Raw genomic sequence first — 26,911 nt, 5'->3', positions numbered from 1 at the left:
ATTGGATGCTTGGTGTGAAAAATGGAATTATATTCGCATTATACTCCTTCAACTATCGGCAGTGAGAATCGGACTGATTTTTTATACATTCAGTATGACTCCAGCCTTAGGCTGGGTCACACTAGTGTATGGAATCCAATGTGATATGCTAATAGCCCTCAGCTCCTGCTCTGCTGCGAGAATGAGCCAAGTGCCATGCTACTGTGCTCCCATCCTCTCGCACAGCTGCGGAGGAGGTAGAGACAGTAATCTCTCCATCTCCTCTGCTGCCGGTGTCAGGGTATATTGCACAGAACTTGGGCGATATCTGAGCGCTGTGCATGATGTCACTCTCACCCATACACTTATAAGGGAGAGAGTGAGCCAAGACTCGGCCTAGTGGAGATGCCAATCGCAACATGCCGACTCCACATGAGAAAATCTCAAATCTGAGCTGCCCCATGTTTTATCACAGAGCACACGGCCATGTTGTACGGTAGTATGACTCCAGCCTTAATCTTTTATTATCTTCATTAGCAGTGACTCGCCGATGCCTGCACAGAAAAACAATGAAGCCAATGCCCATAGAGCGGAAAAGGTAAGTATAATTGCGCGAGTGCAGGGTACAGGATTCCAGCGCCACAACTGCATATCACATGGCACTGTGATGCTGATGGGAGAGGGGTGGTACGCAAATTAACCCTGGAAGCAGAGTTTTCTTCCAGGCGCAGCACACCACAGAGCCTGGAAGAACTAATTAACATAAAAGATTAAAAGTCTATTTCTCAGCAACAAGACAACAGCTATGAGATATATATGTAGGACTATCTTAACAATTCTATCACCTGTATACCCATAGTAATAGCTTAACAGTGATAGTCCCAAGGATTCACATATTCCCTTTAAGGCTTGGTTCACATTGTGTTGCTGGTGTCAGTTAGACGGACTACGTTACACCGCGGCATAAGTGTGTAATGTAGTCAGTTAACGCCGCCATTAATTACTATATCGGACGCATCGCTAGCACATGCCCACAATGGGCGTGCGCTAGCGATGTGCCGTCATTGATTGACGACCCTGAGACGCGGACTGCAGTGTTTCTGGATCCGTCACTGCTAGCGCAGATAGAGCTAGCAGATGTTCTATCTGCGCTAGCGCGCTGCCATACCAGAACTTGCGTTAACAGCAGCCCGTTAACGTATGTGTTGAACGGGCTGCTGTTAACGCAATGTGAACCCGGCCTAACTTTGCCTCTCTGTTGCTGAGATATTAAACCATTTAGCACCTAATGAGACAAGTGGGTGTTTTAAGATTTCTTTTTCTCACTATGGGTGGGTACTTTACCCTGTATAACCCTGCAGGATCCTGCATTTTCTCAGACTTGTATTAGCGACATATTGCGACGGATGGCCACACGTTTCATCCATTGTGCACTGGATCCTGCGGAACTTGACGGCCTGTCTTTTCCAAAAAACGTTCCATGAAACGTTGTCTGCAGTGGAAAAAAGTTCCCCGATGCTTCCTGCGGCATAAGTCGTTCCACAGAATGGGAGCCTATGGACACTGAATCCTGCGCACACTGAAACGCAGGAATCCAGTGACGGATGCAGTTTTTACTTCTGAGCATGCGTGGAAGCATATTCCAAGCCGGGGAAAACTCACTCTCTCTCCGTCTATACGTCACAACAACGCATTACGACGCCCGCCAGCAGACAGAAGTGTGAAACAGGCCTTATAAAAAGCAGGCCACAAAACTGCAGAAAAAGAACATGTCTTTCCACAGCTTAGTGCAGGTTTCTCAGTGTGTGAAATGTAATGATACAGATCTGATCTCTTGGTCTAATGTCACACATGAGTCAGTTTGATGGGAGGGGCAGCACAGTGAAGGTTAATTATGTCACATTACCAACCCCTTCTATGAGCACTCTTCCTCTCAGTACAATCACCTGTGTTGTACTGCTCCCCGCCGCATCCAGAGATGTAAGAAATCACTCCTGTGTGTTACTTATTATGTGATTGATCAGCATTAGTGATGAGTGAGCGTGCTTGGATAAGGTGTTATCTGAGCACACTTGTGTCCTAATCAAGTATTTTAGGCATACTCAAAAAATATGCTCAAGTCCCCGCAGCTGCATGTGTCCCTGCCCAGGGACTGCCTGCTTGGTAGGCAATCCTTTCATGTGTTGCAGATGTCGAACAACCACGAGACATGCAGCTGGGGGGACTCAACATTCTTCGGATATGCCCCAAATACTCGATTAGGACACAAGTGTACTCGGATAACACCTAAAGGTACCGTCACACTAGACGATATTGCTAGCGATCCGTGACGTTGCAGCGTCCTCGCTAGCGATATTGTTCAGTTTGACAGGCAGCAGCGATCAGGCCCCTGCTGTGATATCGCTGGTCGGGGAAGAAAGGCCAGAACTTTATTTCGTCACTGGCTCTCCCGCTGACATCGCTGAATCGGCGTGTGTGACGCCGATTCAGCTATGTCTTCGCTGGTAACCAGGGTAAACATCGGGTTACTAAGCGCAGGGCCGCGCTTAGTAACCCGATGTTTACCCTGGTTACCATCGTTAAAGTAAAAAAACAACCACTACATACTTACCTTCCGTGTCTGTCCCCGGCGCTGTGCTTCTCTGCTCTGCCTGTGAGCGCCGGGCAGCCGGAAAGCAGAGCGGTGACGTCACCGCTCTGCTTTCCGGCCGCTGTGCTCACAGCCAGAGCAGAGAAGCAGAGCGCCGGGGACAGACAGCGGTAGGTAAGTATGTAGTGGTTGTTTTTTTTACTTTAACGATGGTAACCAGGGTAAACATCGGGTTACTAATCGCGGCCCTGCGCTTAGGAACCCGATGTGTACCCTGGTTACCCGGGGACTTCGGGATCGTTGGTCGCTGGAGAGCTGTCTGTGTGACAGCTCTCCAGCGACCAAACAGTGACGCTGCAGCGATCCGGATCGTTGTCGGTATCGCTGCAGCGTCGCTTAGTGTGACGGTACCTTTATCCAAGCATACTCGCTCATCACTACTCAGCAAGTTCTCTCATTAAGTGCCAAATACTTTGATTGCTAATTTCTCCACAATGGAGAGGCAAATAATTTGCAATGTAAATACTGCTCTTTTCAGAGCAAAAAGCACCTCACATGCACCTTTGAAAAGTGTTGGCTGAATGGTTAGTCTACAGCCATCTCAGACAGGAGCGCTTCTGTGTTCTCTATGAGAGACCTGGCAAGACATATCTGGCGACGGATTATCTCCAGAATAGAAAATTCATGCTGGATCAATATCTCCCCCGACAATGAATGGTCCAGGGCGTTCCTACAGTGATCGATAAACCCATCACCATCAATGGATCCGGCCTACATTAGTCTAATGTGTGTGGGATCCTTTGCAAAGGGTTTGGAGATTTCGGCAGTATTTTATAGTAGCATTCATTCCATTTACTGTGGCCTGTAAAATGATAATCATAATAACCTGCACAAGCACTTCCAGTTTTAACCCCATAGTGATTAATTTTCTAAATTGTCCAATGTCACTTTACGTGGTAATAACTCCTAAACGCTTCAACAGATCCCATTGATTTGTAGACTTTTTTTCGTAACACATTATACTTTATGATAATGCTAAATTGAGATCAATATTTGTGTTTATTTATAAAAAAAAAAAAAAAAAAAAGACAAAAATGTAAAAAAAAAAAAAAAAGCAATTTTCAAACTTTGAATGATTATCCTTTAACCCATATAGTCATACCATAGCAAAATATTAATAAACATTTCCCTCATGTCTGCTTTAAATCGGCACCATTTGTAAAGTGTTATTTTATTTTGTTAGCATTTTAGGAAGTTTAAAAAACGTAGCAGCAACTTTTCCTTTTCCCAAGGAAAATTACAAAATTATTTATTTCAGGGACCTATCCAGGTTCGAAGTGACTTTCCGGGTCCTATATATAGGAAACCCCCAAACAGTGATACCATTTTAAAAACAGCACCCTTTGACATATTGAAAACTTCTGTCAGGTGATTTTCAGGAATTAATGCAAAGTGACATGACAGGAATGGAAAAATGTTTTTTTAGCACCTAAATGTTGCTAACTTCTGAACACTTCTGACTACTACAGCCAGCAGACTCTAAGGGTAGGTTTCCACGGTCAGTAAACGATGCGGATTGGATGCTGCGTACATCCGCAGTGTCCAATCTGCAGCGCCCAGATGTTACAACATAGTGGATGAGATTTTATCAAATCCCATCTCCACTATGCGTGTACGGATGCCTCTGGCTTCCCTGGGTATACGCACATGCGGCGCATCTTTCCAGACCGCAGCATGTCCATTTATCTTGTGGAGACGATCAGTCTCCGCAAGATAAATATATCACAGTCTAATCTATAGGATGCGGTGATTCCGCACGGTTCAATGAACACATGCGGAATCACCGGCATACTAAAGCCGGCAGCGCTTTGGACGGAGCGGAAATTAGCTGCATCCAAAGCACTGATTAATACTGACCGTGGAAACATACCCTAAGGCCGCTATTTGGTCGTGAACTGCCACGGCAAATATCAGGACCACACAATCATGATATCAGGGTGCCATTGGGGTTAAATAGGAAGCCCCAACACTCAGCCACTTATATGATGTAGTCACTATTGACAGCAGCATCTAAGGGGTTAAACATATGGACGGTGCCAACAATGATCGTGGCTGATGCAGCAAGTTGTCAGCTATACTGTACAGCCGACAGCTGCTGGATTGTTACCAGTATGCGGATGCTATTCTCTCATCTCAGGCCAGTAAAAAGACGTATTGGCGATCATTGAGGGGTGTAATCAAGGACACTGCAACAACACAGGCCATGGTGAAAGAGAGAGGTTGTTTTTTTTTTCTGAAACGCATGTCACAGTAGAACTTAGCCAAGCTCTGATTCATGTTGCTGGCAGTTTAGGCAGCATGAATCTGATGTCAGGTTCCCTTTGAAGGGAACTTTCATCTTTGCACTTCTAAGGACACAGGCCAGTCACAAGACGTCATCTGTGGATGTCACTTTAAAAAAGGTTTCTATTGATTGCTATATAACTGCCATCATAAGGATGCATTACCAAGCAGAGTAAGGCATTTTTTGGATCCAGTAAAAGCAACAAAAACAGATATACTACAAGTGAAAGAAAAACAGATGAATAATCAACGGATCAGTTTTCCATAGACTTCAATGTAAAAAAAAAAAAAAGATCCAGAACAGATCAGTTATTTAAAAATGGACTAAACTTGTGTCTGCACAACTTTTTTGCTAGCAGATTGTTATTGGATCACTACTCACTCACTTTCGCTCACTGCCTGTGTATTTATCAGCATACACTAATGTGTTATCAGTCGGTGGCACTGAAGAAGCACAAGCAATCCTAGTGCAGATAGGGCGCTATGTATCAGCTGTTGCGGTGGCGCAGCCTGCGTACTGGAGGTGCAGGAGACACACGCTGCCATTCAGAAGCTATGGCAAGAGGAAAACCAAACAGGCACGCCAGTATATGATCAAGACAATAATAGTCCTATTGTGCGAACACAGGATGGTCAATGGTCAAGCAGCAAATCATTTTCTTAAATACAAGGTGCTCTCATAGTTATGTTATGGGAAGCACTGGACCTAATACAATTGTGAATACAGGCATTGTACAGAATGTCTTTAATTTTGCAATTTGCACAAAATTGACTTTTTTTTTCATAAAACCTGGCCTTTTTGCTGCAATTTGCACAAACTTCAATAAGTCCCAGGTAGAAGCCTCTTCTATAAAAGGTTTATATTTTACCTTAACCACTGACAAGAACACAACGTGTCAAGCAATTCCCGGGAAAGCTGCAAACATCTAACCTAACAGGACATCTCGCGGAAGTGGAATTTGTGCACATCAATCAATTAAGGAAAACACATTAGGCCCCAATCACAGAGTGTCTGATTATGTGTGCTATCCAGATTTTTTCACAAATAGAACACGCATTACATTCTTTTGGTGTACCGAAACACTTCATAGCGTAGACCGTTTGTTTATAAAAAAGGAAGAAGCGTTTGAGTTTAGTCCAATTCATGAACCAAATTCAGACCCATCTATAAACGGGTCCGTGATGTAACAAAGGAGATGGACGCCATCAGTGTTACATGCGTAAACGGTCTGATACAATTCATGGGTGTGTGAATGGGGCCAAAGATTCACTTTATTCCTATGAAACAGAGAAAGGGATTTGATTTGACTTTTCTGACAGGTTTATCAATACAGCAGGGAATTGTGGTCTACATAAATCACATACACATACATACATACATACATACACCGCTAAGTCATCTGGGTAATTTCGCAATGCATCCTGGGAACGGAAGATGGCGGCAGCCGCACGCTTATTGCCGGAGCTTCGCTGGATCCCAGGGTGTGAGTATATAACTTTTTTATTTTAATTATTTATTTTTTTTAAACAGGGATATGGTGCCCACACTGCTGTATACTACGTGGGCTGTGTGATCTACTCCGTGGGCTGTGCTATATATTATGTGGCCACTGTTATATACTACGTGGTTGCATTTCAAGTGCCCTTATCTGTCCTGAGTCATCTGTCAGGGGAGAGCCAGGAGGCCCTACAGGTCCCCACACACAGACTAATAGCAGCGCAGGGAGTGGTCCTGCGTATGGGAGAGACCAAAAGCCATAAACGTGTATGGCCAGCATAAGACATAACAGTCAGCGGGTTCCACCAACTTATTTCACAGGGAACCATCAAGTATATTTCATAATTTGGATTTTTTTTTTTCATATCAAGCTCTTTCTTTAAAAAAAGAAAAACAACTACATTTGTAGTATTGCAATTTTCACACTGTCCGCTTAAGTTTTTTTAGGCTCCTAATTCCTGTCCTTTCTGGAAAAGTTTATAGCAGGTTCCTTATCTAAGTCAGGACTACAATGATGGGCAACACCTATATATGCAAACACAGCTGATGACACAGAATCCAGGGAGCACAATAGGCGATGTCACAGCTCACCCTGCCCCTGCCCTTTACTAAGATCTATGCTACCATATGAAAGACGAGTCAGGTTTGGTATCTGCGGACCCATAATGACCTGGAGAATCATAATGGCAGGTCAGTTTTAGCATTTAGTGAACATGGTATAAAAAAAAAAAAAAAAAAAAGAGGGTGCGAAAAATGGGGGTGAAGGGGTTAAGGTCATGTGCAGAGAACTAGAATCCAGCATTTCTTTTCCTGTAGTAAAATAGCTGAATGAGTCTCCCATTACGCCACGCTAATTACCATACAATAAGGCTCATCATACCAGCTGAGCGCAGTGGTTTATGACAGCTACAACCACTGCGCCTAGTGATGTCACCGTCTATTGTCACTGCTGCAGGGACGCGGAGCGTGGAAGGGGAGTACTACGATATTTCACATTACAGGAATCATATGGGATTCAATTTACTAAAAGGGAAAAATTATTTTCAAAAGAAAAAGCAAGACATAGCTAATTCAGCAGCGATATACTTCGAACGAGGGATATTTGAGGTTTTTTGTAAACTCATACACCCTTTACAATGCGTTCAGCACCTTTTATAAGCCTACTGCTCTGACAGCACAATGAATTGGTTTAGCAACGGCCTGACATTGACCTGCAGGAAGTCATGGGAACAGCACACTTAACAGCCAGAGATGTCAGCAAAGACTGGCACTTCTTGTGTCTGTGCCCATCTCCAGCAAGCGGAATAACCTGGGTAAGCATGCTAGAATATACTGTGCACAGTAGCAGGTTCAGCAGGACGCAGGGAGGCCACCGCTCTGTCAACACATCACAGACCTAGACAACGAACGGTTCATCAGACTTGACACAAAATAAGCAGTTTAAAGAGTATACAGGTCCTTCTCAAAAAATTAGCATATAGTGTTAAATTTCATTATTTACCATAATGTAATGATTACAATTAAACTTTCATATATTATAGATTCATTATCCACCAACTGAAATTTGTCAGGTCTTTTATTGTTTTAATACTGATGATTTTGGCATACAACTCCTGATAACTAGTGTTGAGCGATACCGTCCGATACTTGAAAGTATCGGTATCGGATAGTATCGGCCGATACCCGAAAAATATCGGATATCGCCGATACCGATATCCGATACCAATACAAGTCAATGGGACATCAAGTATCGGAATGTATCCTCATGGATCCCAGGGTCTGAAGGAGAGGAAACTCTCCTTCAGGCCCTGGGATCCATATTAAAGTGTAAAATAAAGAATTAAAATAAAAAATATTGTTATATTCACCTCTCCGGCGGCCCCTGGACATCAGCGGGAGGATCCGGCGTCCGGCACGGCTTCTTTCTTCAAAATGCGCGCCTTCAGGACCTGTGGAATGACGTCCCGGCTTCTGATTGGTCGCGTGCCGCCCATGTGACCGCCACGCGACCAATCAGAAGCCGCGACGTCATTCCTCAGGTCCTAGAAGGCGCTCATTCTAGGACTTTAGCTGAGGAATGACGTCGCGGCTTCTGATTGGTCGCGTGGCGGTCACATGGGCGGCACGCGACCAATCAGAAGCCGGGACGTCATTCCACAGGTCCTGAAGGCGCGCATTTTGAAGAAAGAAGCCGTGCCGGACGCCGGATCCTCCCGCTGATGTCCAGGGGCCGCCGGAGAGGTGAATATAACAATATTTTTTATTTTAATTCTTTATTTTACACTTCCGATACCGATACCCGATATCACAAAAATATCGGATCTCGGTATCGGAATTCCGATACCGCAAGTATCGGCCGATACCCGATACTTGCGGTATCGGAATGCTCAACACTACTGATAACCCAAAAAACCTGTCTCAATAAATTAGCATATCAAGAAAAGGTTCTCTAAACGACCTATTACCCTAATCTTCTGAATCAACTAATTAACTCTAAACACATGCAAAAGATACCTGAGGCTTTTATAAACTCCCTGCCTGGTTCATTACTCAAAACCCCCATCATGGGTAAGACTAGCGACCTGACAGATGTCAAGAAGGCCATCATTGACACCCTCAAGCAAGAGGGTAAGACCCAGAAAGAAATTTCTCAACAAATAGGCTGTTCCCAGAGTGCTGTATCAAGGCACCTCAATGGTAAGTCTGTTGGAAGGAAACAATGTGGCAGAAAACGCTGTACAACGAGAAGAGGAGACCGGACCCTGAGGAAGATTGTGGAGAAGGACCGATTCCAGACCTTGGGGAACCTGAGGAAGCAGTGGACTGAGTCTGGTGTGGAAACATCCAGAGCCACCGTGCACAGGCGTGTGCAGGAAATGGGCTACAGGTGCCGCATTCCCCAGGTAAAGCCACTTTTGAGCTACAGAGAAGCAGCACTGGACTGTTGCTAAGTGGTCCCAAGTACTTTTTTCTGATGAAAGCAAATTTTGCATGTCATTCGGAAATCAAGGTGCCAGAGTCTGGAGGAAGACTGGGGAGAAGGAAATGCCAAAATGCCTGAAGTCCAGTGTCAAGTACCCACAGTCAGTGATGGTGTGGGGTGCCATGTCAGCTGCTGCTGGTGTTGATCCACTGTGTTTCATCAAGGGCAGGGTCAATGCAGCTAGCTATCAGGAGATTTTGGAGCACTTCATGCTTCCATCGGCTGAAATGCTTTATGGAGATAAAGATTTCATTTTTCAGCACGACCTGGCACCTGCTCACAGTGCCAAAACCACTGGTAAATGGTTTACTGACCATGGTATTACTGTGCTCAATTGGCCTGCCAACTCTCCTGACCTGAACCCCATAGAGAATCTGTGGGATATTGTGAAGAGAAAGTTGAGAGACGCAAGACCCAACACTCTGGATGAGCTTAAGGCCGCTATTGAAGCATCCTGGGCCTCCATAACATCTCAGCAGTGTCACAGGCTGATTGCCTCCATGCCACGCCGCATTGAAGCAGTCATTTCTGCCAAAGGATTCCCGACCAAGTATTGAGTGCATAACTGAACATTATTATTTGTTGTTTTTTTTGTTTGTTATTAAAAAACACTTTTATTTGATTGGATGGGTGAAATATGCTAATTTATTGAGACAGGTTTTTTGGGTTATCAGGAGTTGTATGCCAAAATCATCAGTATTAAAACAATAAAAGACCTGACAAATTTCAGTTGGTGGATAATGAATCTATAATATATGAAAGTTTAATTGTAATCATTACATTATGGTAAATAATGAAATTTAACACTATATGCTAATTTTTTGAGAAGGACCTGTATATGGGCATGCAGGTCAAAGAAAGCTGGATACCCGATATCTGCGATCCGATGTCCAATTCCAGAGAAATCCATGTTTTTCTTAATATGTAAATGAGCTGTTAAGATCTATGGGTGGGGCAGGGATCTCACTGAGAATTTGCATCTAGAGCATATTTTAAATTATAAGTGTTACCAGTGTCAGACATGAAAACTATGAAAGCAGACTGTCAGTCACTACATGTCTCATACTGGTAACACTGCTTTTATTTAAAATAGGCTCTGGAGTCAGATTCTTTATGAGATCTAAGTCTGGTCCATAGATCTTAACAGCTCAGTCACATATAAGAAAAAAACTCTCTCTGAAATAAGACGAGAGAGAGAGAGATTAACGTTCAAATGCTCATTGACTTCCATAGGGGTTCGGGTTCTGGTTAGAGTTCAGGTAGAGTTCCGGTGTAACAGGCCAGATTAACCCCCCACCCAGAATATACCCGGGGTTAATGTGGCCTAGGCCAGATTATACCCCGGGTATATTCTGGCCTAGCCCAAACTATACCCCGGGGTATAAATTGGACTAGTCCAGTTTATACCCCTCCAGGTCACAATATACCCCAGCTACTGTAGATCAGATTTTTTTAGGCTTTTGAGAACCATTGAGTGACATTCTTAATAACAGGGGCCCCCAGGCAGAGCACAGGGGCCCCCAGGCAGAGCACAGGGGCCCCCAGGCAGAGCACAGGGGCCCCCAGGCAGAGCACAGGGGCCCCCAGGCAGAGCACAGGGGCCCCCAGGCAGAGCACAGGGGCCCCCAGGCAGAGCACAGGGGCCCCCAGGCAGAGCACAGGGGCCCCCAGGCAGAGCACAGGGGCCCCCAGGCAGAGCACAGGGGCCCCCAGGCAGAGCACAGGGGCCCCCAGGCAGAGCACAGGGGCCCCCAGGCAGAGCACAGGGGCCCCCAGGCAGAGCACAGGGGCCCCCAGGCAGAGCACAGGGGCCCCCAGGCAGAGCACAGGGGCCCCCAGGCAGAGCACAGGGGCCCCCAGGCAGAGCACAGGGGCCCCCAGGCAGAGCACAGGGGCCCCCAGGCAGAGCACAGGGGCCCCCAGGCAGAGCACAGGGGCCCCCAGGCAGAGCACAGGGGCCCCCAGGCAGAGCACAGGGGCCCCCAGGCAGAGCACAGGGGCCCCCAGGCAGAGCACAGGGGCCCCCAGGCAGAGCACAGGGGCCCCCAGGCAGAGCACAGGGGCCCCCAGGCAGAGCACAGGGGCCCCCAGGCAGAGCACAGGGGCCCCCAGGCAGAGCACAGGGGCCCCCAGGCAGAGCACAGGGGCCCCCAGGCAGAGCACAGGGGCCCCCAGGCAGCACACGAGGGCAGAGACAGCTAATGGGGCCCCAGGCAGTGCACAAGGCCCCAGACAGAACACAGGGCCCCATGCAGCGCACAGGGCTCCAGGCAGCACATGGACTCCAGGGAGCGCATAGGGGCCCTAGACATCTTAGGCTAGTTTCACATTTGCGCACCGCTGTGTACGCTCTCAGTGAAGCCCCGCCCAATGCCGCGCCTGCCAGTTAAGCTCCGCCCAGGTATGCATGCAGCCTGCGTACTCTATCATTGGGTACGCAGGCCCTGTGGATGTTTGTGTTTGCGTCCGCAGGCGTTGTTTTGACGATTCAGTGAACACAAGAAAATCCAACTTGTTGCCTTCACTGCGGGTTGCAGGACCGTCAAAAGAACGTGGGCGGAGCTTAACCGGAGGGGCGCAGCAGTGGTCAAGGCTTCACTGAGTGTATGCATGCGCACGACTGTACGCAAATGTGAAACTAGCCTTACAGGATTGAGTGATATACTCAAGAGCAGGGCCCCAGACAGCGTACAGTGGGTCCCAGATAGCGCACAGGGGGTCCCAGACAGTGCACAGGGGACATGCGCTCTGTCTATTTCCCCCTTGCTCACTGTCTCTGCCCCCTGTGTGCTATCTGGGACCCTTGTGGGCTGCCTGGGGCACCTGGGCACTGCGGGCTGCCTGGGGCCTCTCTGTGTGCTGCCTGGGGCCCCGAGTTCTGCCTAAGTCCCCTGTGCGCTGCCTGGGGCCCGAGTTCTGCCTAAGTCCCCTGTGGGCTGCCTGGGGCCCCTGTGCGCTGCCTGGGGCCCCGAGTTCTGCCTAAGTCTCCTGTGCGCTGCCTGGAGCCCTGTGGGCTGCCTGGGGCCCCTGAGGGCTGCCTGGGGCCCCTGTGGGCTGCCTGGGGCCCTATGCAGTCCCTGGGGCCCGCTGCGTGCTCCCTGGGGCCCCGTTATTGATTATATCACTCAATGGTTCTCAAAAGGCTGAAAAATCTGATCTACAGCAGCTGGGGTATATTCTGACCTGGAGGGGTATAATCTGGACTAGTCCAATTTATACCCCAGGGTATAGTTTGGGCTAGGCCAGAATATACCAGGGCTATATTCTGGCCCAGAGGGGTATAAACTGGACTAGTCCAATTTATACCCTGGGGTATAGTTTGGGCTACGCCAGAATATACCCAGGGTATAATCTGGACTAGGCCACTTTAACCCCGGGTATATTCTGGGCGGGGGTGGGGGTGGGGGGTTAATCCAGCCTGTTACACAGATACCCGAATCAAACTTGGTACTATAAGGCCGGCTTCACACTTGCGAGTTTTACGGACGTAAGAGCGCAGAAACTACGTCCGTAAAACTCGCAAAAAATACGGCACAATTATTCTCTATGCCTCTGCTCCTATCTGCCGTATTTTACTGATCAGTATTATACGGCTTTCTACGGCCGTACAAAATCGCAGCATGCTGCGTTTGTCACCGTACTGCGCAAGAAATACGCCAATGAAAGTCTATGGAAGCGTGAAAAATACAGATTACACACGGACAAGCAGTGTGACTTGCGAGAAATACGCAGCGCTGTTAGAGAGAAAAGCCGGCAATTCAGTGCGGTGTACAGTAAAATCACACTGACAGCTTACAGTAGAATAGGTAGAATAAATGTGTACACACAGAATAGATATATAGATAGATAGATATATATATATATATATATATATATATATATATATATATATATATATATATAGATAGAGAGAGAGAGAGAGAGAGAGAGAGAGAGAGAGAGAGAGAGAGAGAGAGAGAGAGAGAGAGAGAGAGAGAGAGAGAGAGAGAGAGAGAGAGAGAGAGAGAGAGAGAGAGAGAGAGAGATATATATATATATATATACATATATGTCAGTGAGTCACATATATGTATATATATTAATATTTATTCCAGCGCTATACAGCTTGAAAGCCGGTAATTCAATTACCGGCTTTTTCTTTCTCCTTCCTAAAACCCGACATGATTTGAGACATGGTTTACATACAGTAAACCATGTCTTATCTCCATTTTTTTTTTTGCAGATTCCACACTACTAATGTCAGTAGTGCGTATCTGCAAAATTTGGCCGTTCTAGCTCTTAAAATAAAGGGTTAAATGGCGGAAAAAATTGGCGTGGGCTCCCGCGCAATTTTCTCCGCCAGAGTAGTAAAGCCAGTGACTGAGGGCAGATATTAATAGCCTGGAGAGGGTCCATGGTTATTGGCCCCCCCCCTGGCTAAAAATATCTGCCCCCAGCCACCCCAGAAAAGGCACATCTGGAAGATGCGCCTATTCTGGCACTCGGCCACTCTCTTCCCATTCCCGTGTAGCGGTGGGATATGGGGTAATGAAGGGTTAATGCCACCTTGCTATTGTAAGGTGACATTAAGCCAAATTAATAATGGAGAGGCGTCAATTATGACACCTATCCATTATTAATCCAATTGTAGTAAAGGGTTAAATAAAACACAAACATTATTTAAAATTATTTTAATGAAATAAAAACAATGGTTGTTGGAGTATTTTATTCTACGCCCAATCCAGTCACTGAAGACCCTCGTTCTGTGAAAGAAAAAACATAATAAACCAACCTGGGAGCTTTCTAGATAAGTTCCCACGATCTATGAACATCCAGCAGAGGGCGCCTCACTGCAAATGAAGCTAAATATAGCTCATTGATCTATATTTAGACTCATTCCCCGGGGTTTTGCAGCGAGGAGTAGCATTGCATTAGCAAAGCTCCTTGCTGCAAAATGTTTTAACCCCTTCAGAAGGATTTACATCGTTGGACGTTACAGATCTGCGGAGGGTAAGTATATTGTTGGTTTATTATGTTTTTTCTTTCACAGAACGAGGGTCTTCAGTGACTGGATTGGGCGTAGAATAAAATACTCCAACAACCATTGTTTTTATTTCATTAAAATAATTTTAAATAATGTGTTTGTGTTTTAGTTAACCCTTTACTACAATTGGATTAATAATGGATAGGTGTCATAATTGACGCCTCTCCATTATTAATTTGGCTTAATGTCACCTTACAATAGCAAGGTGGCATTAACCCTTCATTACCCCATATCCCACCGCTACACGGGAATGGGAAGAGAGTGGCCAAGTGCCAGAATAGGCGCATCTTCCAGATGTGCCTTTTCTGGGGTGGCTGGGGGCAGATATTTTTAGCCAGGGGGGGGCCAATAACCATGGACCCTCTCCAGGCTATTAATATCTGCCCTCAGTCACTGGCTTTACTACTCTGGCGGAGAAAATTGCGCGGGAGCCCACGCCAATTTTTTCCGCCATTTAACCCTTTATTTTAAGAGCTAGAACGGCCAAATTTTGCAGATACACACTACTGACATTAGTAGTGTGGAATCTGCAAAAAAAATGGAGAGAAGACATGGTTTACTGTATGTAAACCATGTCTCAAATCATGTCGGGTTTTAGGAAGGAGAAAGAAAAAGCCGGTAATTGAATTACCGGCTTTCAAGCTGTATAGCGCTGGAAAAAATAGTAATATATATAGATATATGTGTCTACATACAGTATATATATATATATATATATATATATATATATATATATATATATATATATATATATATATATATATATATATATTTTTTTTTTTTTTTTTTTTCTTTTTGGGACACATGGATCATTTCTATAGCGGTATGTTGGTTTTGCAAGCCTGCGAGAAAACCACGCAGTACGGATGCCATACGGATTACATACGGAGGATGCCATGCGCAAAAAACGCTGACACACCCTGCCTACGGAGGAGCTACGGACCACTATTTTCGGGACATTTCAGCGTATTACGGCCGTAATATACGGACCGTATTTTCATACGCTGAGTGTGAAGCCGGCCTAATTCTGTTGAACCCTAACTTCCACTGGTTCGCTCACCCCTAATAGTGTATATGTAAGATATTGTGGAAATGTAAATCTGTCAAAGAAAATATTCTCTGGATAGGAGGGGGGGGGGTAAGGGGTGAGGGTATTCCTGAGAGATTTCACAGAACAAAAATGTTACATGGACACGAGAATTTGCCATTTAACTGGGTCCTTGTACATCGTATGAATGGCCTGACTCATCGCACTTGGTCAGTCATTTTTCTCTGTCTTATATGTTTTCAATGTGCAAGTCCTCCCACAGCCATGTCAGCCCTCCCCCCAAAGTGAGAGACACCATCCCATGCTCAAATGTAAAAGTATCCGAAATCTGCCAGAATGCAGGCAGTATCTTATATACACACACGCTTATGTACCTTACCTCTAATTTATTCTGTGTTTAGGAGACTGGTTTATCCAAAAAGGGATGTGGGTTCTTGGGTAAGAGCAGTGACTTTTGCAGGGAAACCATGCTCATACATCTGTTCTTCCCCCTATTCCGATCAAGAGATCTGCAGTACCTGGCCGCAGCCACTACACAACTGGCTGAGCTGTGCGGTTGGTGCCTCGCCAACATCTGCCTGGCACCTAGAACAGCTGATGGGGGGCAAGGTGCCAGACCCCATTGATCTGATACATCTCGGTATAGCAGAAGCGTTGTAATGACCTCATAGCGCCCGCTGGGCTGAGAAGTCAGAAGTAGAGGGGGAATGATAGGAGAGAATGTCACCTGACGCGCCTTCCTCCATCATTGCTTTCAACTGTATCGGGCATCTAAGATGCCGATTTAGTTGAAAGTGTGATACCGGGTGAAAGTGCAATGTTAAGCAGGGGACGCATTGTGCATTGCGGGCCAAATATACTCAGGGGGTACCCTCCCAGCATAGCAGGCCAAATACACTTACCCTGCGGGCCAGATTTGGCTCACAGGCCAGGGTTTGACATGTGTGGTCTATTCTAAGTTCACATACTGTCCAACAATTGCAGAAATTTTAGTCAGAGTTTAGTGTCAGATGTCAAGGTCTCTCTACGGAATGGCCAATATTGTCATCTCTGTAAAACAACCATTTATATCAGTTCCCTGGTGGGAAATCAAGACCAAGCTATTGAAAAGTAGAGGGCTTTAAATGTTCTTTGCTAACGTCAATGAGGAACAAGAGTTACCTTACTGTTCGAACAACATTACAGCAAAGTAACATGATCACCGATGTGTATTTCTTTAATCGCCTATTTACTATGTCATGAGATGTCACTTTTCTAGTAGTCAGGTCATCAAATATCTACTCCATGGCTGGAGCTCAGTGGTACAGGTATCACTCTAAGGTGGTTTTATCCTGGATCTGTGCTCTCCAAAAGAGAACGGGTCACTAGGTCAAGCACAGATAAGCAAAAAGGAAAACCTAGTGACTGCCCCTTAAATGGGTACTTGGCCCAAACAAACATGTTTACACTCAGAAGCTCATAATGAGTTATGTGGTATTAGGACATCAGTCATACCAGACTATAGCTCTGAAGCTTGATGCTGACGTGAATCGGCTTGCTGCAATAATCTGGTAGTTAAGATGTAAGGGCGTCCTATAAAGAGCAGCTTTGCCTGCACAGTACTGTCCACGTGAGTCACTGCGCAGCCATCCATTGTGGAGAATTCCATTCTGCTGCTGGCCTATTCAGGAGACAAGGCTCAGCTTGAGATTGGTGCCAAGCATGGGAGCTGCCAACAATGGAAACAGCAGCTGCAGGTGACATATAGGCCCTGGAAATGTAATTAGTGAATAGCTATGTGGAAGAGGAAATCTCTTTAGCTTGATGTCATAGTCTGGGGTGTTAAGGGGGATGGACATTGTGCAAGTAATGAGGATAAGTAGCTAAAAAAAAATATCAGACAGGGAATACACAAGTGATGAAAGAGCAGATTATGACTAGCTCACAAATATTTTTTTATCTACTGGCTAACACGGTACCAAGATCTATATCTTTCCTGTAGCTCACACTGTTCATATGTGGCATCCAGCACCACAGCAGATGATGAATAGTTACATAGTTGGACTCCGGGTGAAACATTCCACAATTCATCTGCCTGCACTTGCACAACCTGTATGTACCTATGTGTGGATATACAAAGGGATACATTTATAACGAAGGCCAGCAAGTCAGTGGCTACTATGCTGAAGTTTGTTTCTGACATGCAACATGTGTTCTCTGAGCTGTCATTAAAACGTGCTGCCCTTCCCAAAGCAGGGCAGCAAAGCTACTCAGAGGGCATGTATCTATTAGGAAATTTTGGGGCACAGCAATGATCATGCACGAGAAGAAAAAAAAAAAAAAGTCAATGCCTCCCTCTATAAAAGCATATTTTTAGTGTACATGAACATAATGACTTTTTCAGAGGAAAAACGCAGAGTTTTTCCAAGAAGAACACGCTTCAGGAAACTGTTTTGTAGCCCAGTAATCCTCTTTTTATATTGGTTGTTGGTCGTTTACCAGTCGCTTTTGCAACATGCTGTTTTATTTTTTGAGCATTTTTTTGGGGGCGTCTTTATATGGTGTTTTCTGGACGTTTCTTAAACTCCCTTCATGAGGAAACCACTGGCGATTTTTAAAGCACAAACGCTCAAAAGATACCCTGGAATCTTTTGGGCTTCTTCTGAAATGTTCCATTTACTTATATAGTAAAAGGAAAAAAAAAGCCTTAACAGAAAAAGTGGATTTTGGAGCAGCCCCAAGTTTCATCAGTTTTTCAATGACCCATTGTTAAAAGTCAACGGATAAGGCTACGTTCCCAAGATCCAGAAGTAGAAGCGCTGTGGACGAAGTGTATTGAATGCAGGTAAATCAGCATGTGTTCAATGAACCATGCGGATTTACCACGTTCAATACATTTCTATTGCAGAGATTAGTGTCTCCGCAAGAAAAATTGACATGCTGCAGACTTGGAAGATGCGCCGCATGTCCGTCTCTGCAGGTGATCCGCAGAAGACTGTGGAGGTATAGTGGACATGGGATTTCTAGAAATATGCAGCGTCAAACCCACAGCAATTCCTGATCATCGGCACGTACCCTAAAAGTTCAAGCAATCTAACAGCTTCAGTTTCCAATAAACTGCTGAGAAAAGTTAACATCAGTCTTGAAAAAGATGCATGGAGGAGTCAGAGGCGTCTGAGAGTCATTAAGAGGCACACGTCTTAAGGCTATGTGCCCACGATCCAGAATTTTGGACCAAGCTCACCTGCGCTGCGTTATAGGTTATAAGCACAGTGGATTGGCTGTATACAAATCCCATGCCCACTGTGCTTCTATTTAACGCTGTGTAAAATCACCAGCGGTGCGGGTTTACGAGCTGCAGCATGTCAACTATCTGCAGCGGAGACACTAGGCTTCTGCAAAGTTTCACCCATAGCCATTAGATGCAGTAAATTAGCATGGCTCAATGAGCACATGGGGACTTACCTGTGTGATTACAACGCAGCGTTTTGGATGCAGCAAAAATACAGAGACCAAAATGCTGCACAAACCTCATCGTGGGGACATAGCCTTACAAGTGGCATGCGACTTTTCAGAGTTGTACATAAAAACACTTTACGGAATATAGGTCTGTGTGTCAATTTTAGCATACGGACGTGTACAACGGATGTGTGAATGCAGCCTTAGGGTATGTGTCCACGATCAGGATGGCCGGCGGTATCGCCGGAGCGGCTTAGCCGCTCTGCGGTAAGCCCCGCCCCCTTTCTGGGACACGATGATGCCGGATGTGTTCATAGCACACATCCGGCATCATCGCTCCCCACCATAGGGCCCTGTGCTATATCTTGCGGTGACGCAGCGTCGCCGCAAGATATACGGACATGCTGCGATCTGAAAAGACGCGCAGCATGTCCGGAGTCGCAGGGCCGCCGCGTGCGTGTTACCACGCATAGTGGAGACGGGATTTCATTAAATCCCCTCCACTATGCTGTAACATCTGGACGCTGCGTGTCTGACGCTGCGGCTCTATGCAGCGTCAGACACGCAGCGTTTCCTGCACGTGGAAACATACCCCAATTCTGATCAGACTGACAGATGCGGATTCTTGCATTAGCTTTCAAGTTTGCTGGACAGCCGGACAACAGATCTGAAGGCATCAGAAAATAATCCAGACTATTTTATCCAGGGGATCCAGTGGTGTTTAGAAACTTGGGGGGCGTCCATAGTACTAGATGTAAAGATCGGACTTCTTCATAGGTAATTGAATACATTTCCAGCTTTTAGCTAACCAGATAGAAAGTGTCACAGATTGTATCTACAGTCATGGACAAAAATTTCGAGAATGAGACAAATATTAATTTTTCCAAAGTCTACTGCTTCATTTTTTCTAATGGCAATTTGCATATACTCCTGAATGTCAGAGTGATCAGCTTAACAGCAATTACTCTACTTGCAAAGTCAATATTTGCCCAGAAAACGAACTTTAATCCCCAAAACACATTTCAACATCATTCCAGTTCTGCCTTAAAAAGGAGCAGCTAACATCGTTTTAGTGATCGATCCATTAACACAGGTGTGGGTGTTGATGAGGACAGGGCTAGCGATCAGTCATGATTAAAGGCCCCTTCACATTAAGCGACGCTGCAGCGATACCGACAACGATCCGGATCGCTGCAGCGTCGCTGTTTGGTCGCTGGAGAGCTGTCACACAGACCGCTCTCCAGCGACCAACTATGCCGGTAACCAGGGTAAACATCGGGTAACTAAGCGCAGGGCCGCGCTTAGTAACCCGATGTTTACCCTGGTTACCATGCTAAAAGTAAAAAAAACAAACACTACATATTTACCTACAGCCGTCTGTCCTCCAGCGCTGCGCTCTGCTTCTCTGCTCTCCTCCTGTACTGTCTGTGAGCCGGAAAGCAGAGCGGTGACGTCACCGCTCTGCTTTCCGGCTCACAGCCAGTACAGGAGGAGAGCAGAGCACAGAGCTGGAGGACAGACAGCGGTAGGTAAGTATCTAGTGTTTGTTTTTTTTTTACTTTTGACATGGTAACCAGGGTAAACATCGGGTTACTAAGCGCGGTCCTGCGCTTAGTTACCCAAAGCTTACCCTGGTTACCAGTGAAGACATCGCTGGATCGGTGTCACACACGCCGATCCAGCGATGTCAGCAGGAGTCCAGCGACGAAATAAAGTTCTGGACTTTATTCAGCGACCAACGATCTCCCAGCAGGGGCCTGATCTTTGGTCGCTGTCACACATAACGATTTCATTAACGATATCGTTGCTACGTCACAAAAAGCAACAATATCGTTAACAATATCGTTATGTGTGAAGGTACCTTAACAGGGAAGAGTATCGCAGCTACAAAGATTGCACCTCAGTCAACAATCTATCGCATCATCAAAAACTTCAAGGAGAGAGCTTCCATTGTTGTCAAAAAGGCTCCAGGGCGCCCAAGAAAGACCAGCAAGCGCCAGGACCGTATCTTAAAACTGTTTCGGCTGCGGGATCGGACTACCAGCAGTGCCGGGCTTGCTCAGGAATGGCAGCAGGCTGGTGTGTGAGTGCTTCTGCATGCACTGTGAGGCGGAGACTCTTTGAGCAAGACCTGGTTTCAAGGAGGGTAGCAAAGAAGCCACTTCTCTCCAGAAAAAACATCAGGGACCGACTGATATTCTGCAAAAGGTACAGGGAGTGGACTGCTGAGGACTGGGGCAAAGTCATTTTCTCTGATGAATCCCCTTTTCGATTGTTTGAGACATCTGGAAAAACAGCTTATTCGGAGAAGAAGAGGTGAGCGCTACCACCAGTCTTGTCTCATGCCAACTGTAAAGCATCCTGAAACCATTCATGTGTGGGGTTGCTTCTCAGCTAAGGCAATCGGCTCACTCACAGTCTTGCCTAAAAACACAGCCATGAATAAAGAATGGTACCAGAATGTCCTCCAAGATCAACTTCTCCCAACCGTCCAAGAGCAGTTTGGCGCCCAACAATGCCTTTTTCAGCATGATGGAGCACCTTGCCATAAAGCAAAGGTGATAACTAAATGGCTCATGGAACAAAACAGAGAGATTTTGGGTCCATGGCCTGGAAACTCCCCAGATCTTAATCCCATTGAGAACTTGTGGTCAATCATCAAGAGACGGGTGGACAAACAAAAACCAACAAATTCTGGCAAAACGCAAGCATTGATTATGCAAGAATGGACTGCTATCAGTCAGGATTTGGTACAGAAGTTGATTGAGAGCATGCCAGGGAGAATTGCAGAGGTCTTGAAGAAGAAGGGTCAACACTGCAAATATTGACTTGCTGCATTAACTCATTCTAACTGTCAATATAACCTATTGGTACTCATAATATGATTGCAATTATATTTCTGTATGTGATATAAACATCAGACAAACACTAATAAAAACCAGAGGGCAGCAGATCATGTGAAAATATAATTATGGTGTCATTCTCAAAAATTTTGGCCATGACTGTACTGCCGTCATCTTACAGACTGCACTGCCGTCATCTTACAGACTGCACTGAAAATATGACAATACGCAACAATTTGGGATATAAAGACTCTATACCATTCTCTTAACCCACTAACAAATAACTTAAAGCTAAAGAGCCCTTTTGCCATTCATTTGTTTTCTCCCATTACACTACATTTTTAGAACTGCAATAGCAAATGGTCTTTAAAAGAGTAGGTCACCCCCAAAATACTGATTAATCCACTTAGATTAAAAAAAAAAAAAAAGTGTACGGGACTTAGCTCCAATAAATAGCATACTTGTATAGATTTGAGGTTTATTTGCCAGAAAAAGAAAAATTATGCAAATGACTGGGCTTCAGTGCACCGCTACAACACTTCAATTTACATACTAACCACTACCATATTGCTGTTTAACTGTGCTCAAGATAGTGCTGCCTGAACTCAGCTCGGACACAAGCAGTGCAACCGTGCTCACATAGCAGAATTGTAGGGGGACTCTCTGCAGAGCCGCTGAATTCAGGAGGCGCTCGCTTGAAAGCGGTCAATGAAGATATGACAAAGTATTCAGTGAGCAAACTTATGGTGCGACACAGTGCACAAGAATCCCCTCATTTGCACACCAAGTAGTTTTGTTTGGCAACCAAAATCTATACTACAGATATGATGACACTGAATGATTGATCAAAACCGCGTCACTGCACACTGTTCGCTTGTAGTGAGGAGACAGCCATATGCAAGGCAGTGATATACACAAAATTGTAGCGTTCTTAAATGAACACAATTCAGAATATTGCTTAAGGTTTTTTTTTAAAACAAGCATAATTAAGAGACATTGAATAAGGATGCCAAATGCACAGAGCCTTTTCTTCAGCATTGTTACAGTAGGAACTGCTGTCATTAATACAACAATGGAATCAGTGACTTCCTTCACTTGCGCTCCATAAAATGCTCCCAGAACATTCTCTACCTACACAAATTCCGGCAGCCCTGGAGCTAAAAGCTAAATAGCACAAGGAAACCCATCTCTCAAGAGCAACAAGTGAGCAATATCCAGACCACAGGTCCCTTCCTTTTTCCTCTGCACTCATATTTAATGTTGAAATTTCACATCATAGTAATGGAAATCAAGTGAAGCAGACTAGACTCCGGAAAACTCACATGAAGAAAAATAAAATTGAGCAACAACATCTTGAACGGAATGAAGCAGCACGTGGGAATTTTTATTGGGCTTATGATGTCTTGCCAAATTAAACCCCGTCACTCACTTCCAACATCTAAACAGGAAGAACCGTTTCTATAATGCTACCTAGTAATGTCAGCAAGAACAATGGAGGGCAGTAGGGATAGCTAATCCTACTGAGGCTGTGACTTACCAGCGTATGACCACATAGGGCCCAGGGATGGCCAACACCAGGGACCTAAAGATACCCATGCGTCTTCGATATCCGTAGTCTGTCGACTCTCCCCTAACACATGAAGTCTTGGCTGAGCGTTCACGTGTTCTTTGTGGGGAGATTTTGTGGGCTGTGTAACAACTCCTATTGCCTATTCACACTGTGCAATTTTCAGGAACGCGTATTCCTAGGAATGCTCATTTCCCAATGTAACAGGCTGCTGACCACCGGACAAATGAGCAAAACGCTAAATCCTCAGCTGAAATAATCTTTTAGTTTGTTTAAAAGTGGAAAACTGTCTAGAACAGTGGCAGCCTATGTGCGCACAACGATTAATTACTGATCGTTCTATGTGCATGATAAATGCGGTGTGCCTGTCTAAACAGGCCATTAAATGGCTGCCGACCAGGTAACATGTAGCGGCTGATCAGCAGTTTAATGCCACTAGTCATTTAGAGCAGGGGTCCCCAACTCCAGTCCTCAAGGCCCACCAACATGTCATGTTTTCAGGATTTCCTTAGTCTTGCCCAGGTAATAATTGCATCACCTGTGCAATGCAAAGGAAATCCTGAAAACATGACCTGTTGGTGGGCCTTGAGGACTGGAGTTGGGGACCCCTGATTTAGAGATCTGGGAATCACGTACGTGTTCTATCCTGACCAAGTTGACGAAAATCAGTATTTTGGATCCGATTTAACAGCGATCTATGTTTTTATGTACAGGAGAAAATCTCAAATGCCTAAGGGTAAGTTTGGGGTTTACTGTACGGATGTCCGCACTGCTGAACTACAGCAAATATGCACTGAATAACAAGACCGCATATTACACACAGCAATCTTTCTGTAGCGTGACTAGTCTACACTATAAATTTCAACCCCTTCCCTCAATTGACAATTTTAATTTTTGTGCTTTAGTTTCTGCCCCTTTTCTTCCAACAGCAATTTTACTTTTCCCATCAACATAGCCATAAGAGTTTGCGTTTTGCTTGACAAGTTGGCGTTTTGAATTACAACATTCACTTTACCATACAATGTATGAAAAAAAAGGGAAAACAATTCCAAAGTGCAGCGAGAGGGAAAAAAAAAACTATTCAGCTATCATTTTAATTTTTGTTTTATGGCATTCATCATGCAGTAAAAATAACCTGACAACATGAATCCCCAGGTCAGTCCAGTTATGGAGATGCCATGCATAGATTTATTTTTTTTGTTATTCAAGCTATGAAAATAATTTGGATACAAAAAAAATTCTAAAAATGTATTTGGGTCACCATTTCCTTTCATTGTCCAATCTATGGAGCTGCGTGAGGGCTTATTTTCTGTGTTTTTTTTTTTTTTTTTTTTTTTTTTAAGAGGTGTGGTGACAACAAAAACATGTAATTCTTAAGTTTTGATTTATTTCATTCACTGCACAGGTAATTTATTTATTTTATTTTTTTTTACCTTCACAGAGGCAATGGCAAAAAAAATTTACCATTTATTTTTAAGGGTGAAAAAAAGGGGAACTTTTAATTTTTGTATATTTTAAGTTTGAGGGGAAAAAAATTCAAATTGTATTAAAAAATACAATTCGAATCTGCAAAAAAAAAAAAAAATTTTTTTGAAAAAGCCCCTGAGGGAAATCGAACCTGTGACTGTTTTATTGCTTGTTTTATATACTGGAATACTAAATGTATTGCAGTATGTACAGAAAATTACATTGACCTAAGCAGCACAGCCGGTAGGCTGGACTTCGCAGAAGGACCAAGATGGCCACCATGGGGCCATTCAGCTAGCCCCACAGCTTACGTCATAAGCTATTTTGACCCCATGATCGTATTGTCACAATTGTCAGCAGCATATAAATGGTTAAACAGCAGCAATTGGAGCTTTGATCGAGTCACTGCTGTTGAAGGCAGATGTCAGCTGTGTAACCAACATCTGCGGGTTCGGCACGTGCTCAGTTCCTTTACATGGAGACCCGACGAGGGAGGTTATATTTAGTGATGACTTCAAGTGCTCCATACTTGAGTTTGCCTAGGGTGCTTGGTTATTCATAGAGTATCGCGAGTGCTCGTGTGACATGTTTGAGTCCCCGCAGACGCATGTTTTGCGGCTGTTACAACAGCCGCAAAACATGCAGGGATTGCCTGATAAACAGGCAATCCCTGCATATTTTTTGACTGTAACAACCACGAAACAGGAGAATTCAAACATGTCACTCAAGCACCCGCGTTACATGTGCATACCCAAGCAACCGAGGCAAACTCAAGTAACGATTACTTGCGCTCATCACTAGTTATATTACATCCTACTATGGGAAGGTGTTCTGTAGCATAATTATATGAGTAGGGGGCCTAATGTTGCCTAATGTGTCCCAACATAAGAAGGTACCAAATAAGAAGTAACATGGTGTATAAGTTGCAAGTAAAATGGGAGGTCTATTCTAGAGTTACAGCTACTAATTCATTACAGTTATGTGACCTAAGAAGAATATGAATGTTTGGATGCATGTTTTCACTGCACTGGGAAAGTCTACACCTGTAATATTTCCATCTCACAAAGGTGACAAATGTGTTTACTTGATAATAGAGCGAATGTTACATGAAGCCTTTAAATATATACCGTATCTTAATCACCCTAGTATATCTTTCTACTGAGAGATTTGCACACTTTCCAAGATCAACTATACTTGCAAGCAACAGGACATACAATTACTGTCTATGTCAAGCTTGTTAAAACCCTATAACAACCTACCTCAAAATGTTCAGAAGTCATTTCCACTCTAGAAAGCTTGTCTTTGGCATTTGGTTTAAGATCTCCATGACCTTCATAAGACTCCTCATGATAGCCCTCTTGCATTAGCTTCAGATCTGGAGAAAGAGTATGAGCCTGATCTTGACCATCCATAGGACGCACATAGGCTGTGGGCTTTGGAGGCAACGTATGTGTTTTTGAAGTCAAATAGGTTGGGAAGGTTTGTGATGAAGGCACTAGGTTGGCAACAGTGGTAGAACCTTCCCTGATAGCTGGGTCTGATAGATTTGGGGACTTAGTGGCACGCTTGTAAGATTTTTCATGGCTTTGACCACAGTGAGGCTTGGAATCACTTTGATGGCTGGAATGTAACGGGGATAATGGCTCAACAGGAGGGGACAAGGATGACAGCAACGGGGAAAGGGCCAAGACTGATGCTGGTGAGGAGGACTGTCCCATGGAGTGTTTATCTTGACCTTGTTTTCCATTTTTTTCCACAGACATGATTCCAGAACGCTGCTCCTGTGTCTTCTTACTCTGAAGGCTATGACTTTCAACGTGAGTTTTTATAGGCTCACCAGAGGACAGTTCAGGAGCTGTTCGAGGCCTATTCCTAGGACCTGCAGACATACTTGATAGTTTTGGAGGGTCGATGGATTGACTGGTGTTGCTGCAAATTTGGTGCAGTTTATCAGATCGTCCCTGTGAAGTAACTGGGATGCCAATAAGGTTCTCATGTGATTTTGCACCAATGAACTCCTTTACTTCTTCATAATTACCAAGCATGCTCTGAATACGACTAGATAACTCATCTCCTTTGCTTGTCTGAGAAAACAAAAGATATGATTCTGCTCAGTTATTATAACATTTTTA

General features: G+C 44.7%; 1 protein-coding gene across 4 annotated transcripts in view; it reads right to left on the bottom strand.

Annotated features, from left to right (window-relative positions):
- Positions 1 to 26,911, bottom strand: part of AFF1 (ALF transcription elongation factor 1) — a 110,204-nt gene that overhangs the window by 59,808 nt on the left and 23,485 nt on the right. For all 4 annotated transcript variants that reach the window (XM_069743376.1, XM_069743374.1, XM_069743377.1 and 1 more), the window contains one exon: positions 26,039 to 26,863. In XM_069743376.1, the coding sequence (XP_069599477.1) occupies positions 26,039 to 26,863 (825 nt within the window). The remainder of the gene's footprint in view (positions 1 to 26,038; positions 26,864 to 26,911) is intronic.

The sequence above is a fragment of the Ranitomeya imitator genome, chromosome 1, assembly GCF_032444005.1.
Source record: "Ranitomeya imitator isolate aRanImi1 chromosome 1, aRanImi1.pri, whole genome shotgun sequence".
Lineage (NCBI taxonomy): Eukaryota > Metazoa > Chordata > Amphibia > Anura > Dendrobatidae > Ranitomeya > Ranitomeya imitator.
The sequence above is the reverse complement of the archived record's forward strand: the minus strand, read 5'-3'. Positions and strand labels throughout refer to the sequence as shown.